The sequence below is a fragment of the Pyrgilauda ruficollis genome, unplaced genomic scaffold (assembly GCF_017590135.1).
Source record: "Pyrgilauda ruficollis isolate IOZ18807 unplaced genomic scaffold, ASM1759013v1 scaffold42, whole genome shotgun sequence".
NCBI classification, from domain to species: Eukaryota; Metazoa; Chordata; class Aves; order Passeriformes; family Passeridae; genus Pyrgilauda; species Pyrgilauda ruficollis.
The window spans coordinates 1,916,659-1,933,211 of NW_024525712.1; the positions used below are offsets into that span (position 1 = coordinate 1,916,659).

The 16,553-nt window shown below is 41.5% G+C and overlaps 1 protein-coding gene across 2 annotated transcripts in view; it reads right to left on the reverse strand.

Annotated features, from left to right (window-relative positions):
* Window positions 1–6,223, reverse strand: part of TAF1B (TATA-box binding protein associated factor, RNA polymerase I subunit B) — a 46,029-nt gene extending 39,806 nt beyond the window's left edge. For both annotated transcript variants that reach the window (XM_041477928.1, XM_041477927.1), the window contains exons 1-6: window positions 6,161–6,223; window positions 5,257–5,355; window positions 4,695–4,782; window positions 2,838–2,935; window positions 2,438–2,533; window positions 1,701–1,833 (exon numbers count right to left, since the gene is read on the reverse strand). In XM_041477928.1, the coding sequence (XP_041333862.1) occupies window positions 1,701–1,833; window positions 2,438–2,533; window positions 2,838–2,935; window positions 4,695–4,782; window positions 5,257–5,355; window positions 6,161–6,178 (532 nt within the window). In that variant the 5' untranslated portion in view covers window positions 6,179–6,223. The remainder of the gene's footprint in view (window positions 1–1,700; window positions 1,834–2,437; window positions 2,534–2,837; window positions 2,936–4,694; window positions 4,783–5,256; window positions 5,356–6,160) is intronic.
* Window positions 6,224–16,553: the final 10,330 nt, after the last annotated feature.

Below are 16,553 nucleotides of genomic sequence, written 5' to 3' on the forward strand. Positions count from 1 at the left end.
TATTAACCCTACACAAAAATAACAAAAAAAACCCAACAAAAAACCAAATGCTGTCTGGACAAGCCTCTTAGGAAAGAGGGGTGTTTCAGGTTTCTAGTCCGTAGCAATAACAGCTCAGCAGAAACGACCCCAAAGAAAATATTTATGAATCTTCACAAGAGTTTACAATAGACTAGAACACACTTACTTATGTTAAATTTCAATAGGCAAAACTATTTCTATGTTCATCTGATTTCACTGAAAAAACCTTCAAGTATCACTGAACTCTTAACTTATTTCAAGTGATTTTAGTGAAACTGATGACTACTGGAAGCTGAATTCAATCTCTGAAACAACTAACCAAGACAATAAATTATGGCCTACTTAGGACTACCTTACTGTTCTAAAACTTTAAGCAGCAGACCTATAAAAGGCACAAGTACTGAGGAAGAAAGGAGTTACCCTAGACATTAAAAAGGGGAAGAAAATTCAAGGGACTACTTTCACTAGAAATTCTTCACTCAATTCTTTCCTTTCTGTATTATATTTGTATAACACCCAAGATTCTACATGCACAAACATACAGTGACTCTTTACCTCAAAATGTTGCCATTTTAATATATAAAGATGAAAGGTTCTAGTATAATATTTTAAAAAATTTGCATCACCATTTTTATACCTTTTCCCCTCCCTCCCCTGTCTGGAGTTTTCTAATTGCTGCTGATCAAATTTCTCACTCTATTACCACTTCTAGACTTTACAATATAAAGAGAAAAGCTTGAAAAAACAAGATTGCATTCATCTGAGGGGAGAGAGGCAATATCACAGGAGAACAGAAACATGCCGTAAGGATACTAAATGAATAAGAAACACAGAGACAGATAAAGAAGAGAAAAGCAAGCAAAGAATAAAGCAAGCAAGAAAGAAAACAATCATAAGTTTAAAACACAAGCAAAAGCTTTCAAATGTGCCTGGCAATGCATTTCCAGTATCAGGCATTGCAGCATTGTCTGGCATTACACTTGCCCAGCAGAACCTAACACTCCAATTCCCTATGACATTTTAATGAACAAGTTCAGCAGTCCGTAGGTATTCTCCTGCTGCTATTCTGAACAGAAAAGCGAAACTGATGGAATGCTAAAATATGATTTTTCATAGGAGTCACTGGGAAAGCAGTAAAAAGACTGTGGAAACAAAAGATACAGAAGTACCAAAATAATGTAAAGAAAAAAATAAAAAGCTAAATATATGTATGGGATAGAAAAAAAAATACATCCCCTTAAAGAACAAACTCATTTTTTTTAACATCAAAGTCATGACAGACAGCTCTGCTATTGGTTAAATACAGCTCAAAAAAATTGGTTAAATATGGTTCAAAGCTGCTGTGTTTGTGAACATCTAGCTTGGCAGATACAACAGCAATTTTTTCCCACTCCAAACAGGAGGCATGGAGCAAACTTGCTATAAACCAGAACTTCCTCCTGCATTTCCCACTGTATTTCCAGGTCCTGTTCAACTTTTATCTCCTTGGGTGGGGGTTGGAGGAGGAAGTCTTCTATTTCTGGCAGAATATAAAGTAGTACAGTGTCAAACAAGACTGAAAACTTTACAACTTCCAACCAGTTTCTCCAATTCATTGTAAACAAATCCACTTTAAATCTATTTCTATTTTAAAACTACAGAAAAACTGGTTTTCAGATAGTTCAGCTCACTGCTCCTACCTGAGACCTTGCTCACTGATGAGGCAAAACTGCAGTCAGTCTGCAGATCCCCCTCACTTTCAGAGAGAGACAGCAAGTGCAGAAGGCTGGGTCTCTCCGGATCACTGTCCACATCAGTACTGCTCTCACATACCTGGGGTTTGTAAATAAATGTTTGTATTAGCTACTCTTAGTTACAGTTTTGATCGTAATAAACCACATAAAGCATGACAGATGCAAAATTAACAGCAGAAGTTAAAACCCAAACTGTTCACATTTTACTCCACCAATCACCAGTAAGTGGGGAAAAAAAAAAAAAAGTAAGTATTTTTCAAGGATTTCTCAGCATAAAAAAACTTCTAGTGACTACATTTCTATCTGCTACAATGACCAGAAAGTTGGCAACACAGAATCAAAGCGTGATCAAATGAGTAACTTCAAGAGAACAGGCAGGAAAGGATGGTAGCTGATGATACATTTTGCACTGCCATTTGTATTTACTGATTATCTATGTCAAGACAAAGCAAAACTTTTAAATAAGCAGTTTCAAATAGTCACAGAAATATTAATCTCTTGAAACAGACTCCAAAAAAACTCCAAAACCCAATAAAATGGACATGTGCAAGCCTGTCTATATGATCTCCTTCATACTGAGGTGACATTATTACCAGCAAGATATGTCGCCTAAACAAAGAAGACTTCTGTTGTTGCTTTTAAAAAGATACCAAACATCTCACAGAATTTGAGCTTTCACTTACTGATAATGCTCTGACAGTTTCCCCAGCTGGTCTCTTGCAATATGCCTGTTTGCTCTTCTGAAGGTAACACCTCCAAAAATTGCACAGAATTTCATCCTGATAAAAAAAAAAAATGGATGGCAAATGGTACAATGTTTACAAGATCATTAATTGCTGAGAGAACAGAGCGTTATTTCTAACACAGGAATCTGAATAATATTCCATCTCTAATTTTATTAACTGTGATTTATCAAATATGTTTTAAAATTACCAGAGAAACAAATTTTTATTTCATATGCTCAATGATTTTAAACAGGGACTTGTGTGATTCACTTAAAAAATTAAAATCTTTTAAAAAGCCATTTTTTGTAACACACACACACACACACAGAGTGTACAATTCACACTGACATCTACATACCTTCATTTGTGGACATACTCCTAATGCTTCTAGAGCTTCCACTTGTTTCTTGAGTACAAGCTGAAAGCCTTCACAAATATACCATTCACAGCCTCCATCTAAGGGGGAAAAAAGGGGCTACATTTGTTTGTACTATTTTGGGTTTCTTTAACCTTATGCACACTTATCCTCATATTTCTATTTAATAATTTCAGACCCTAGTGCATAAACCAGCTACACTGAACACTCCATTAACTTCCATTTATTCACAGCCTTAAACAAGAAGTTACTGAGCAAGAACTTCACACATTTCCCAAGAATAATATAATTCATTATAATGTCTAGTGTGGCATTTGTAATTGAGTGGAGCAAAAATTACCAGTTTAAAAATAACCAAGAACCTGCCATTAAAAATGAAATATGAACATTCCTTTCCCACCCGACACAGAAAACTGGAACATTACAGTAGCGAGTCAGGCAAAAAACAACCAATACCACTTTGGTGCTTTACCATTCTCTCCCACAGAATCATACATGTTTAAATAAAAGAATATCCCAACTTCTAACAAATCCTAGCACAACATGAATTTCACAGGGAGTGGGCCTGCTTCAATCCACTCACTATTTCTTCATGCTGCATTACAATTACTTTTCATCCTTACCTCTCTAGATTCACTACTAACCTTTTCTACAGGCATTTGGTTTTAGAAATTGTCTCTGCATTTCTCAACTCCCTTTTCATTCCTTCCACACCTGTTCTTCACTGCTTTTGTTCCGAAACGCTTCTTGCATCTCACCATCTTTGACGTTATCTGCCCAAAGCTTCTGCCCTGATTTAATGATGCTGCTCTTAACTGATAACAGTGAGCTAATAGACACAGCTTACTCCTAAACATCCATGGAATACAGTGTAACATGACTGCATTGTGAAGACAAGGATTTCTTTCTTAAGAAGCCTGGAGTTGGTTAATGATCTTCTCAACAGGATAAACGAAAAGCATGAGTGGTCCAGACTTTAGAAGCAATACAGGATAAGGAAAAGTGGAAGGGTCCTTTTCACACCTCCCTTCACTTTCACACAATTGCTTTTTTCGAAGGAATGTAACAATCCACTGCCTCTGCAGCAGAGCAAAGGTAGACGAGCTTATCAGACAGAAACATAACCCCTTGCTTTATTTGGCATTTTAATGCAGTTTTGTTTTCTGAAAGTGGCCACAACAATAAGAGATGTATCCAGCCAACACAGCATACACACATCCCTAGCAGCAGCTTTACCACTACATCCTTATGGCCCAGATCCTCCTACATAATGACCACTGTTCTTCTGAATATTCATGAAATTAAAAGTAAAAAAGTGACTCTGGATGAAAGATGCAGCACTGGTTCAGCTACTGGGCCTGCATGAAACCTCTTCTGTGCAGTTTGTGTGTAAGCTGCAGGGCCAAGTGCCTGTAACACAGACCAGACTGACACCTAGAGCTGGACTTCCATCACATCTCACCTGCCAAGAAAAACAACCTCTCTGGTTTGTGATAGCCATCACAGGGAAGGAACAAAGGATCACCACAACTGCATGTGTGCCTCCAGTAGCTTCAGTGAGTATTTGCTCCAGAAGTCAAAGCAGCAGCAGCAGCACATAGCTCCAGTTCAATGAAAAAACTCCCACCTCTGGGCACACCAGAGGTCATCTGTGGCTCAGGAAGCCACCACATGTGATCTGTGAAGGCTGTGACAGCATCAGGGAGGTGCATTTTGTTCCCACTCCTACAGTCTTTCTTGCCTGTGTGCTTTTGTTCTCCACCAAAGACATAATGGCCTAGGTGAACAGCAGCTGAACAGCCACCCTTTTGCAAAATACAGACAGAAATTCATACATACCGGTTTTCTCCTGCTTTTTTAAACCTTTGGAGATTGTTTGGACTCTTGAATTAGTAATAAAATCAGTGTTTATAACTTCTCTAGTTCTCTGCAAAAGAGGAATACAACTTAGCAAAAAAAAGAGTCAGGTCTAACTTGCACAGATTGTCCCATCATAAAACATAATGGAGGAATTCACTCAAATTCCTAAACTAACAGGAGATGAGACAGTCTGAACTTTTCATTCAGAAATTTCAAAAATAGACAATTACTATCATGGACACACAGGTGACATGCATCAGGGTTTGCCTAGATTTGGACTCCACAAAAGGCAGCAACACCCAGAAAATGCTTCTAAGGCACCTAGAGAGCATACTGACACCACTGCTACAGGAACACAGCAGGCCAAGATGGCTCATTCTAAATGTTGTGATTTCAAGGAACATTAGTTTTAAATAGTGTCAGCTAAAGCATGAAAAAGGAAATGCCCTCAATGCCAACAAGAAAAATCGGTACTTGTCTTATATAAAGTCAAGAAACCATCAGAATAAACCTTTTCCAAGGCAGTAACTCATCTTTTTACCTCAGTAACGTTGTGGCAAGATCTACAATAAAATCTGCCTCCATCAGTGAGACCCCAGTTCACTTCTGAACACTGAGCACAGCGCTCATTAAAATCTCTCTGAAAAAAAAGAAAAGCCAGAAGATTTTCACAATTGCTTAAGTAAAACAAATGGCATTATTGCTAAGCTACTGCACAGCTTCTGAGATTATTTACAGAGGAGAGGATTTACACCCTTTGTGTTAGCTCTGGCTGGTAACAAGTGATGATCGCACTTGCCATCAGCCGCAGGTAGCTCTGAGCACGTAATTGCAGCTGTAAAGCGCCAGCTCCGCGTGTGAGCGTCACAACGACAGGAATGGTGATCCACGCCTCGCACGCACGTGGCAGGGCTTTAAATAAAGCCACCCGTCAGAAATTAAAAAGGAGACACAAACTCGAGTAGGAGGCGAAAAGAAAAATAAATTTCTAGAACTGCAACGAAACACACGCGGTGAGAGAGAGCCCCCAGGAGCCGGTGCTTCCCGGAGAAACCGGAGAGGGAGAGAAAAGAGGGAAACCGACAGATTAAAACCGAATGGTTTCCAGAAACGCCCACGTGCGTGCTGGGGAGAGGCAGCTCCGCCAGGCCCGGCTGAGGGGCGGCCGGCGGCACATCCCCGGCCGGGACCGAGGGCCGGCCAACGCCGAGGGGCCGGGCACGGCCTCGCCCGCCGCCGAGGGGCGGCCGGCGGCACATCCCCGGCCGGGACCGAGGGCCGGGCACGGCCTCGCCCGCCGCTGCCGGGCCCCGGTGTGGGCAGGGCAGGACCGGGCCGGGGCAGGCAGCGCCCGTCGACTCCTTCCCCTATCTCCCCGCAGCCCGCAGCCCGCTGCCCGCCCGGCGGGGAAACGCCCCCGGCCCAGGCAGCCCCGCAGGCCCCACCGTGTCCTCCTCGTCCATGGCGGCCGCGCCGGGAACGCACCATGGCAACCGCGCCGGGCGGCACCGCGGCCCGCCTGGAAACCGCGGCCCCGGCGATTGCGTTCCGGGCCGCCGCGGGCCTCGGGGGCACAGCGGGGCAGCCGGGAGCATGGGCACTCTGAGGGGTCATTGCGTGCTTCACTGAGGGGACACTGATCCAGGTGTTAGACATTAGATAGGTGGAAGAAATTCCTTCCCGCGAGGGTGATGAGACCCTGCAGCAGGTTGTTCAGGGAGGTTGTAGATGCCGTACCTTTGGAAGTGTTCAAGGCCGGCTTGGATTGATGCCTTGAGAGGCTCCCTGAACAGAGGCTCGACTGTGTTAAAGGAATAAAGTAGGGATTTATTAAAAAGGCCTTCAAAGGATACACCCTGGGCAGTACAAGAGCTCGGCCATGGCTCCACCCAAGATGGACTCCAAGTCACAAGTTATCCCACTTTTATATGTTTTGGTCCATTTACATATTGGGGTTAATTGTCCAGTTACAGCTTCAGGTTATGCAGTCCCATCCTCCCAGTTTGCTCTCCTCAATTCTCTCGTGTTTAAACTTTCGGGCCCGAAGCTGCAATGGGTTCTCATGCTGGAAAAGGATTGTTTTGTCTGACTAAGCTGTGAGGAGAACTTGCTAACACTTTATATGAAGTTCAGAGTTACACACTAGTGAAGTACAGAATCTGGAAAACGGAAAGCTAGAACTTAAGGCATCAGAGGGGCGCTGGGCAGCCTGGTCTGGTGGGGGTGTCTCTGCCCATGGCAGGGGGGCTGGGCTCGGTGATCGGGGGATCCCTTCCCACCCTTTAATATTCCATCGTTCTGTGGCTTCTGTACTTCAGCCACAGAGGGGACACGGCAGCTTCAAGAGGGTGTGGGGTGTCCCAAGGACTGGAGGGTACTTTCCATCACGGAATCAGTTGGGTTGGAGAGGACCTCCTGAGATCATCAATTCCACCACCATGTCACCTAGACCATGGCACTCAGTGTTTGTCCAGTCCTTCTCAGAGACCGCCAAGGATGGTGACACTGCCACATCCCTGGGCCCGTTCCAAAGCCTAATCACCACTTCTGTGAATAAATTCTTCCTGATGTCCAAGCTAAACCTCCCCTGGCACATCTTAGGACTATGACTACATGTGCAGCTTCAGACTAGGACTATGTGTGCCCTCTGAGCCTCAGCCCGTCGCCATCCTCTCCACAGAGCTCCTGCATCCTCATCCTCGCATCGCCTCGCTGGCCCCAGCTGGCAACCACCAAGGCTGTGCCAAAGCTGTGAGAAGGGGGCTGCTGCTGCCTGTAAAGAAGGCCACAAAAACTCATTTAACTATGTAAAAGTGTTTGGAGATCCTTGAATGAGGGAAATTACAACCTGAAATCCACTTTCAATTAAAAAACAACACCCAAACCTCCAGATCTTGATGTAGGTCTCTAATTTCTTGCATGCTAATAATAATGTTTAAAGATGTCTAAACACCAAGATCTGTTATTGCAGTGAATTTGCCCACAAAATTGGAGAACAGGTTTAGGCCTTTAAAAAAAAAAAAAAAAAAAAAAAAAGGTCCACTAAGCAAAAGCATGGGAAAAAATTAAAGTTAAAATATACATAGAAAGAGGTGAGGCTGCCTTGACAGCTGTGGTTACATTGATGTTGGAGGATATGTAGAGAGCTAGAGGGGAACTGTTTATGTTTAAGAAAAAAGTTATTACTCATACCAACTGTGATCTTTTTTCAGTGTGGGCTGAACATTTGTAACACCCATTAAAGAGAATTACGCATGTAATTCCTGCCATGTTAAAAAGGTGATTGTCAACCTCACAGAAATGTAGCTAATACTTTGATGAAACAGATCCTACTTGTGTTTTTAATTTCCATATTTTTTGTTTGTGGAAATACTGTTCTGGGAAAGCAAGGCCATTTTGTGTGACAGGGAGGGTTTGATCTTTTTCTGATGTATTTCTAAGATTAAATACTACCTTGAAAAAAAAAATCACATCAGTACCTGTGATAAGAGAGGAAGAGGTGTGTTCCAATGCAGATGATAAGGCATTGCTCCTGCTGAGAGCAGTGCTTGTGTGTGACTCGACACTGTGAGCAGGCAGTGGGCCTGCCCAGTGGATTTAACCAAGTTGAAGAATTTGTTTAAATAGATTGTGGAACTGACTGCTTTGATGAGGCAGGACCTCAGATTTAGGTCTTCTGTTTTCTATTTACAGCTGGTCCATAAAATATTAAAGGAAATGTAATCACAGGACTGCCAGTTTGTCAAAACCTGATCACTTCTTATTTAACAGCAGTAGTTGAAGATAAGCAAGAAAAGAAGAAAGATGTGGGGGACTGCACAAGGAGCTGTGTAGGTATAATTGTAGCCATACTGGTGCAACATGGCAGTTTTTGAACAGGAAAGCCCTTACTCTCTACTGCTGGACAGCCCACACTGCTTCACTAAGCTGCATTTTCCATGCAGGTGAAACAGATGTGAAAATGTACCAAATTTTGGAAAGGAACTTCTACAAAGACTGATGCTGATAGTGCTAGTTATTTATTAGTGTCCAGGCTCCCTATAAATGCAAAGTTTCTATTGATATTTCTGAAGTCCATCAATTAATTAGTGCAGACTACTAATCTGGTAGAAAAAAATCTAAGTATAACAGGGTTACCAAGTCTTATAACTATTTCTTAAATATTTTTTGAAATGACATGTATAAAACCGGTTTTTCAGCATATAAAATTATGTGTAACCTTTGTCCCTAATTACAAGTTACCCAAGCATACTGATAGGGGTATGATAATTTCAAAGCCAGGAGACAGACTGTCTTCCTGCTTCGGCTCACTTTTCTAATTAAGATCATTATGCATAGTAGTCAGATTGATTCAAGGCTTAGATAAATAACACGTCCTGTTGTTTCCATTGATTTGAATTTTTAATGAACTGAGTTCCATTGCTGCTATCACATTTCTGGTTCTTGACTGCAGACTTTCTGCATGTGAAAATGTAAAAAATACATATTGAACTGAAAGACATGTCCCTTGGCCTGTCCTTTGGGTTATTGTTCATGAAATTGTGCTGGCTCCAGGATACAAACTTCTGTAGCAGAGATTCTCCTCAGAGTCTTTACCCATTGTCAGACACCTACTACAAAGAGAGCAGAACAGCAGCCTCAGCTGCTCCAGAGATTGTGCACATGAACACAGGGCAGATCTACCAGATTCAAGTTTACAGAAAATGCACGCAGTTATTAACACGCAAAATTTCATCTTTGCACCATCTCTCCATGGAAGAACATGTTTAAAGGCAGAAAAAAAACAGGAGAGAAATCAGGAGAATGAGAAGCAGATCACTCTAACTGATCTTTAGAGACCGCGCTGTAGAAGGGCTCAGGGGGAGAAGCTGGGCCAGCAGTGGAGGTGCAGCAAGTTGTGCAAGGACAAAGGTGGGAACAGCAGCAAGGCGTGGGGGTTACAGCAAGCTCGGCAGGGAAGGATAACCAGGGAGGGGCTGAGCTCAGCACGGCTTTGAAGGAAGCGACAAGAAGAATGAATTTAACGTTATAGCTCAGACACACCCAGCATTGCCTTGCAATAGTGTTTGTTATGCTGCTTCAGCTTTCAAATGTTATTACTTAAATAAATTTCTATCCCCGTTGTGGAAAACCTGAAAATATGATCTCAAACATACAAATCACCAGAAAGCAAATAATCTTTTTTCCTAAAGTTTACTCAGGTTTTCTTAACATTTTCCTAGGATGTAAGCAACAGGAATTTGAATTCTTGATTACCAAAAGCAGCAATATTGCACCCAAGAGGGAGGGCAAACTGATCCAGTCTTGGGCGCTAAGTTTGGGGTTCACACCATCAGCCTGTGCTTTGCACATGTGCTGCAGCCCAGCCCACCTCACAGTGGTGCCGCAGACCCACCCCAGCTTCAGCTGTGGCTCTCCCTGCCACAGACAGCTGGTGATCAGCTGCGTGGTCACCCAGCCAGGGGCTTTGGAGACACACACCTCAGGGCAGGACCTCTCATTCAGGTGAGATGCTCTAGAAGGCAAACCTCTGGGAGGCCATGCTAGCACGTGGCCAGCCACAGAGGGATTTGGGAGCCTGGGGACGCTGAAGTCCTGGCTGGAGTCAAGTAAATACCTCATAGTGTGTCCTGGCCTTCAAAGACAAGGTGTCTTTCCTGAGGAGCAGCACACTGCCATCCTGCTGTCCATGCTCAGAGACTGTACCCCTGAGTACCTGGTGACCATGTTAACCTGATCCTATGGAGGTATGGAGTGGGGGAAGGACACTTGTAGGAGAGAAGCCACACAGGAACACAGCAGGCAGTGAGCATTTGAATGTCCCATTTCACAAAGGCATCTATAATACCTTTATTTTCTTGTTTTTCAGATTTTATTGAGCAATTGATATGAAACCTTCCTTCAAATTGTAATACTTCAGAAGTGTCAGACTTTGTCTACTTTTCAGCTTTACTGAAAGAAAAAACATGCCACATACTAAGGGGGATCTTGGCTTCCACTGTGGCATTGTGCATCCATAGAGCCATGATGATTGTTCTTAAGATCATCCTGGGATACATTTAATCCACAAAAGCAGTGGTATTTTTAAAGCAATCGAGAGCCACCTTGTGGAGCTGGGATTCACAAAGGGGTTCCAAATTATATGGCTGGGAACAGCTGCTCAGTGTTAGAAATTCAGATCCAGTGTGATCCTGGAGATTGTCAGTCTGGGAAACATGCACCATGCACATGTCTGTGCATATTTAGTGCACAGTGCATCACAGAACTCCTCTGCTGACTAAGACTGAGTGGCAAAGAAATGTATTTGTGGGCAGTGGCAGGTAGGAGTGTAAAACTGTCAGAAAAATGCAGAAAGCAGCAGAATCAGGGAAGCAAAGTAAGGTACTCACTATGACCTACACAGCCTTGGTGTGTGGGGGATGTTGCTCACAGGGTATTTTTCACCATATAATTAATTAAACCCTCAAAAATGCTGATAACTTTTGGAATAATTATGTGTAGATTTCTGTCACAGGTTTATTTTCCTTTGCAGTCATTTATTAACATAGAGAATTAGGATTGCCAGAGTTCAAATACTCCATAACTAGAGAAGCAGCAAAAATGGGATAACTTATGTGAGGCTTACTTCTTCACAGAAGTAGAGTTGTCTTTACTTCTCAGTCTCTCAGTCTGCTGCAGGGACTATGAAATGTTTCATTTAGCATTTCTTTCCCATCACTCCTCATGACAGACTCTGAGCTGCTTGTCAGTACTGATATGTGGATACCAGCACATAATCTTGCCCAAGAAAAAGGTATTTGCTTTTTTTTCAAATGTTCTTGGTCTTTTCCAAGACCTTTATGAAGTACCAACTTTATCCTCAGCACATTAATTAGATGATAACTTAAAAATGTATTTTATGTAAGGACAAATTTTTCAAAGTCTCTCTGAGTAGTAGACCTTAAGTATCTGAAGAAACTCAAAACAAAACAAAGCCAAAACCAACCAACCAAACAAAAACAAAAAAAACCCACCCAAAACCAAAACAAAACAGGACTCTAATGCTCAAGTCATTCTCCAGGTGCTAGAGAAGCCGGTGCTGAGGCAAATGGTTGGTAGTCTACTGATAATCATTCTGGTTATTGAATCATGATACAACTGTCCTACATGCTTTACCCATTTTTTGCTGAGTGAATTTTAGGTTCCAGAAGCTTTTAAAATTAGTTACATACTAGTAGAGCTTGAAGTTAAGTTAAATTTCAGAACGGATACTGCTTTCAAAATCTCTTTTAGCCAGACAGTCACTAATATCCCAAAGCACGGTACAAAGCAAGTAGAATGTGAAAGCAACCTGAGAGGTCATTCTTTTTAGACCAAGTCTTAACAGACAAAGCTAACATATCCCTTATGCTTAATAGAGTTCAGTTTTCCCCTTTGTTCAAATGTTGTTTTGGTAAACAGGAGATATCTATGGGTATCATTAATGGTTGCTTCAGACTGGATTAATTTTTTCCCCAGTAATTTAAATGTAACCACTTATAAGATGACATGTGGTAGTAGGAGAAAATTCATAAAAAGACACCACAAGGCTATGGCAAGGAGTCAACAACTTTTGGTTTCAAAACTATGGAAATCTCAAAAAAAGTCTGCAACTTTTCCTGTCATACTTCATTCCATCATGCTTCCAAGAGGCCATGGTACATGGATGCATGGAGCACTGGGAGCAGGTTTTCAATGTTTGTTCAAAAAAAACTATGATAAATTAATCCACATTATAATAAGTAGAGGTGAAGGGGAGCCAAATCTAGAAGAAATAGAAATAAGTAGAATGCAATCCCTATTTTCAGAATGTTCCCAAGCTTTCGTCTCAAGCCTGCACTTTTCAAGTTGTCTCTGTCAAGAAGGGAACATCACAGCATTCAGGAGAATCCAGAAGAACCAGTAGGATCACCCTAGCCAGGGTGCTGTACTCTTCAAAACCGACATGCACGTTCAAGGGTACAAAGGATGTTTGATAAATGCTCTTCTAAACTAGGCATGGGCAAAGTGAATTTTCTGTGAAGAAAATTAAACCAAGAATAGTATTTAATACACCCTTAAAATAAAGAATAGAATATTGTTTCTCAATTTCTATTCCCCACCCACAATACACAGCTTTTATGATCGTTTTTATTGTAAATACATATGCAGGTTCATGGAGTTTAAGAGCAGAGTTTAGAAAAATAAATTTTCTGTTCTAACTACAATATTTAAAAAATTGCAATTAAATTTATAGGACCCCCTGCAATTTGTGAACTATTTTTAAAGTGTAGGCTATAAAACATAGTAGTGGGTGCTATTAATAAAAATGAAAATATACTAAAGTTGAGGCATAGCTTTGCTTTGATTTACAATCTTATTTCCCCAGTGGTTTTTGCCCTCTATTTCTCACCATCTATTTTTCTACCCCTTTCTTTCTGAAGAAAGAAAAGGTCACCATCCCTAATCAAAACTTGATTAAGTCTGTAAGTTACAGCATGCTATGGGACCTAGAACATATTGTGTCTCAGCAAGCTCAGTGCTGTTTTGAGCTCACCAGTGCATTGGGGTATTTGTCATGCTGGTGTTACTAAATAGACCTTAATGACTGAGGGACAGAGCTGTGATGGTTCTTTTTTTTTTTTTTTATCTCACCACTACATAATAGACTTAAAACAACTTTTTTCTGTAGGTACACAGAAAGGTCACAGAGGAAAGCTTTGTCCCTTCAGTGATGAATCATAGAATCATTACAGAATCACGGAATGGTTTGGGTTGGAACAGACTTTAAAGGCCATCCAGTTCCAGCCCCCTGCTATGGGCAGGGACACCTTTCACCAAGTCAGTTTGCTCAGAGCCCCATCCAACCTGGCCATGAACACTTTTAGTCATGCAACATCCACAGGTTCTCTGGGCAACCTGTTCCAGTGTCTCAACACCCTCACAGGAAAGAATTTCTTCGTAATTTCTAATCTAAACCTATTTCTGCACATCTTTGTTTTAATTATTAATTATATGATGGGGACATCAAAAGTGCAGAAAGTCAGGATGCACCTGAGACTCTCTGAGATCTGTTAGAGTACTGCAAATTGTGTTTCAGCTCTGTTTTATCAGTACAGTTCTAGGAAATTTTTAGCTTAAGCGGGTGCATTTCACAGTGACAAAGGGATCATGCATTATAATTAGGAGAAAAGTGCTGAAGCCAAATTTTAAGAGCTTTTGTGCAATAAGAAGAAAGCTAGGGATGAGTCATGTTATTTTCAGCTTTTTATGTTTCATCTTAAAACTTATTATTTTGAACAGTGTTGTTTCTACTTGAGAACAGTACTTTAATTGTGATTGAAAGTTGTCCATCTGGTGGCCTTTTAATGCCATTAAAAGTACTGATTGTATTCCTGCAGTGGTTGTTTTTCTGTTTTTAATCATAAAGCTGTTTGGCTCTTCATTAAAGTATAAGCTTCAAGACCCACACAAAACTTGTTAAAAGACAGTGGAAATTTTCTCACCCATTTCAGTGGAGTTTTGCTCATGTCTGCTTGGACACTGACCTAGGTTAGGTGTGTGAGTGCATACAGCAGCAATTATCACAGAAGATTGTATTTAGCCTTTGCTCACCCTTGGGAAACAGAGGTATCACTGTCACCACTTGGAGATGGATCTGTAGATCTGCACACCACGAGTTGTCTTAATCAGATCAGCCATAACCCGGGAGCACGTTATTCTGGAGCCATAGCTTACTATTGCATCAGGGATTTTGCTCCCTGCCATGTCTTTGTTATTTGTTTACTTATTTATTTTTTATTTATTTATACCTGCTTTTCTGCTCCTGGTAGGTGAAGAACTTTTAAGTAATAATTCCCTTACAGCCTCCCCTTCTTGGTTCAGTCCACACACAGAAAACATTTTACTTTGGCTATATAGCTTTTAAAAAATAGTAATTCTCTTTCCCTATCCCTGCTGCCTACCTACAGCACCTATTTAAATGAGTTTTACTCAGAAGATACTTTGAAAACAGGAAGGTGGGATGCAAATCCCCAAACATATGGAGTGCTCTGGGAATCCCATCCTTGCCCAGAGGAAAATCCAGCACATTTCTGTGTAATAAAGTCACCTTTGCTTAGTGGTCTGCTCACAGTCTGAAGGTATCGTGGGGAATCATGTGGCCTCATGGAGTAGGGATTTGGGTCTTGATTTTACTCAGGGATTTTTTTTTAATGGTAGCTAAAGAGATATTTTCTTTCTCACATGAATATAATGTGTGGTAAAAAGGCCACGTGCCCAAATTACTGGTGCCTTCACCATCTTTATTTTATTTCTACTTTTTAGCCACACACATAAGGCACTACATGCTAATTCAAGAGTATACACAAGATGAGGAAGGGATAATTTTACTGATTTCAAAATTCTAATGTACTCTAAGTATCCTTCACAATTATCCGAAAGGAAGAAAAAGGAGATCTCAAAGTCAGACCAGGAATCTTATTTTCGTCTATCCCTTATCCATAAGACAAGGGCAAACAAACCTAAACAACTGCATAAACAACATCCACCCATACCCAGAATTGCTCACACCATTTAGGCAATTTAGAGCAGTAAACACAGATAAGCAATCTGCATAGAAGCAGCTTTAGGTGACCACAAATGGATACCGCTGTTTAATTCAACCCTCTCTCACCTAAACAAGTTTGTTTTCTCAGCGGTGTTTATTTGTATAAGGGAGTGCTAGGGAAAAAAATTCCATCCTCCTCCAGATTATCTGCTTCAGTGTTGTGAAAATTCAGTATTTCCCCAGCATGGGAATATATTCCTCCTACAGACACAATCTGTATTTTGTGGTCTCGCCAACATTTGTTAGCTGGTTGGTTTTTTTTTCCCTGTAGCTTATAGCATTTAGCTGGGACTAGAGCTGATCTTTGAAATGGGAGAAGTCCTACAAGGCTCAGTCTGGAAGGGAAACCCCATCTGATCAGCATTTCTGTCTCAAGAGGCAGGAAAATGGGGAAAGGAGAGATGAGGCCAAAGTAGATACCTAAAGGTTTAAAAACATAAATTGGGGGATGTGAGAGGGAAATGTTTTTTCTCTTTTTCATAAATTTTCTTCTGCTGGACAACGGAAATGGTGACAAAAAAAGGTAAGAAAAGCTTTTGTGGAATTTTTTTTTTAATCCACAGTGAAATAGTTGTCTGGCTCAAAATTGTAAACATGTCAAATTGTCAAAATGTTTTTCCCTAGCTCATACACATTTCAATATTTTTCACTTTCCTGTGAAAACATTCAGTATTAGGCAATGGCTCATCCTGTGTGGTGCTGCTGGCCTGGATACTGGAGGCTGCACTGGCTGTCAGTCCCACTGAGCCACAGCTTGGTAAACCTCCCAGGTACAGGAGCTCAGTTGGAAGAGCCCATCTGTTTCAGGCTGCCTTTAACTGTCTTCCTTGTCTTTCTGTGCAAACACAGACCTGGCAGGGTGGAATAAGGGAGCCTGTGTTCTCTTCCCCCCTCTCTGGAGTTTTGTGGTCTCCCTGATCAGGCCAAGGAGCACACATGGGGCTGGATGGGTGTGTTGGGCAGTGCTGGGGTAAGGAAATGAAAGGGGAATGGAAAAGGAAAATAGACATAGGATGAGAACTTCTGTATCAGCAGCTACATTCCAAATGAGGGGCTACCACAGTTTTCCCTTATCTACACCCAAGAAGGTCTTGGAAACTTCTTCAAAATTGACATAATCTTCTCCAAAAAAAATTTGAGATTGTTCCCTGATACTTAGGGCCTGGAACATGAGCTTTGAAATTTCTGGGTGATGGTCTTTGAGATACCTCAGACTTTGCCAAGGTAGTGAG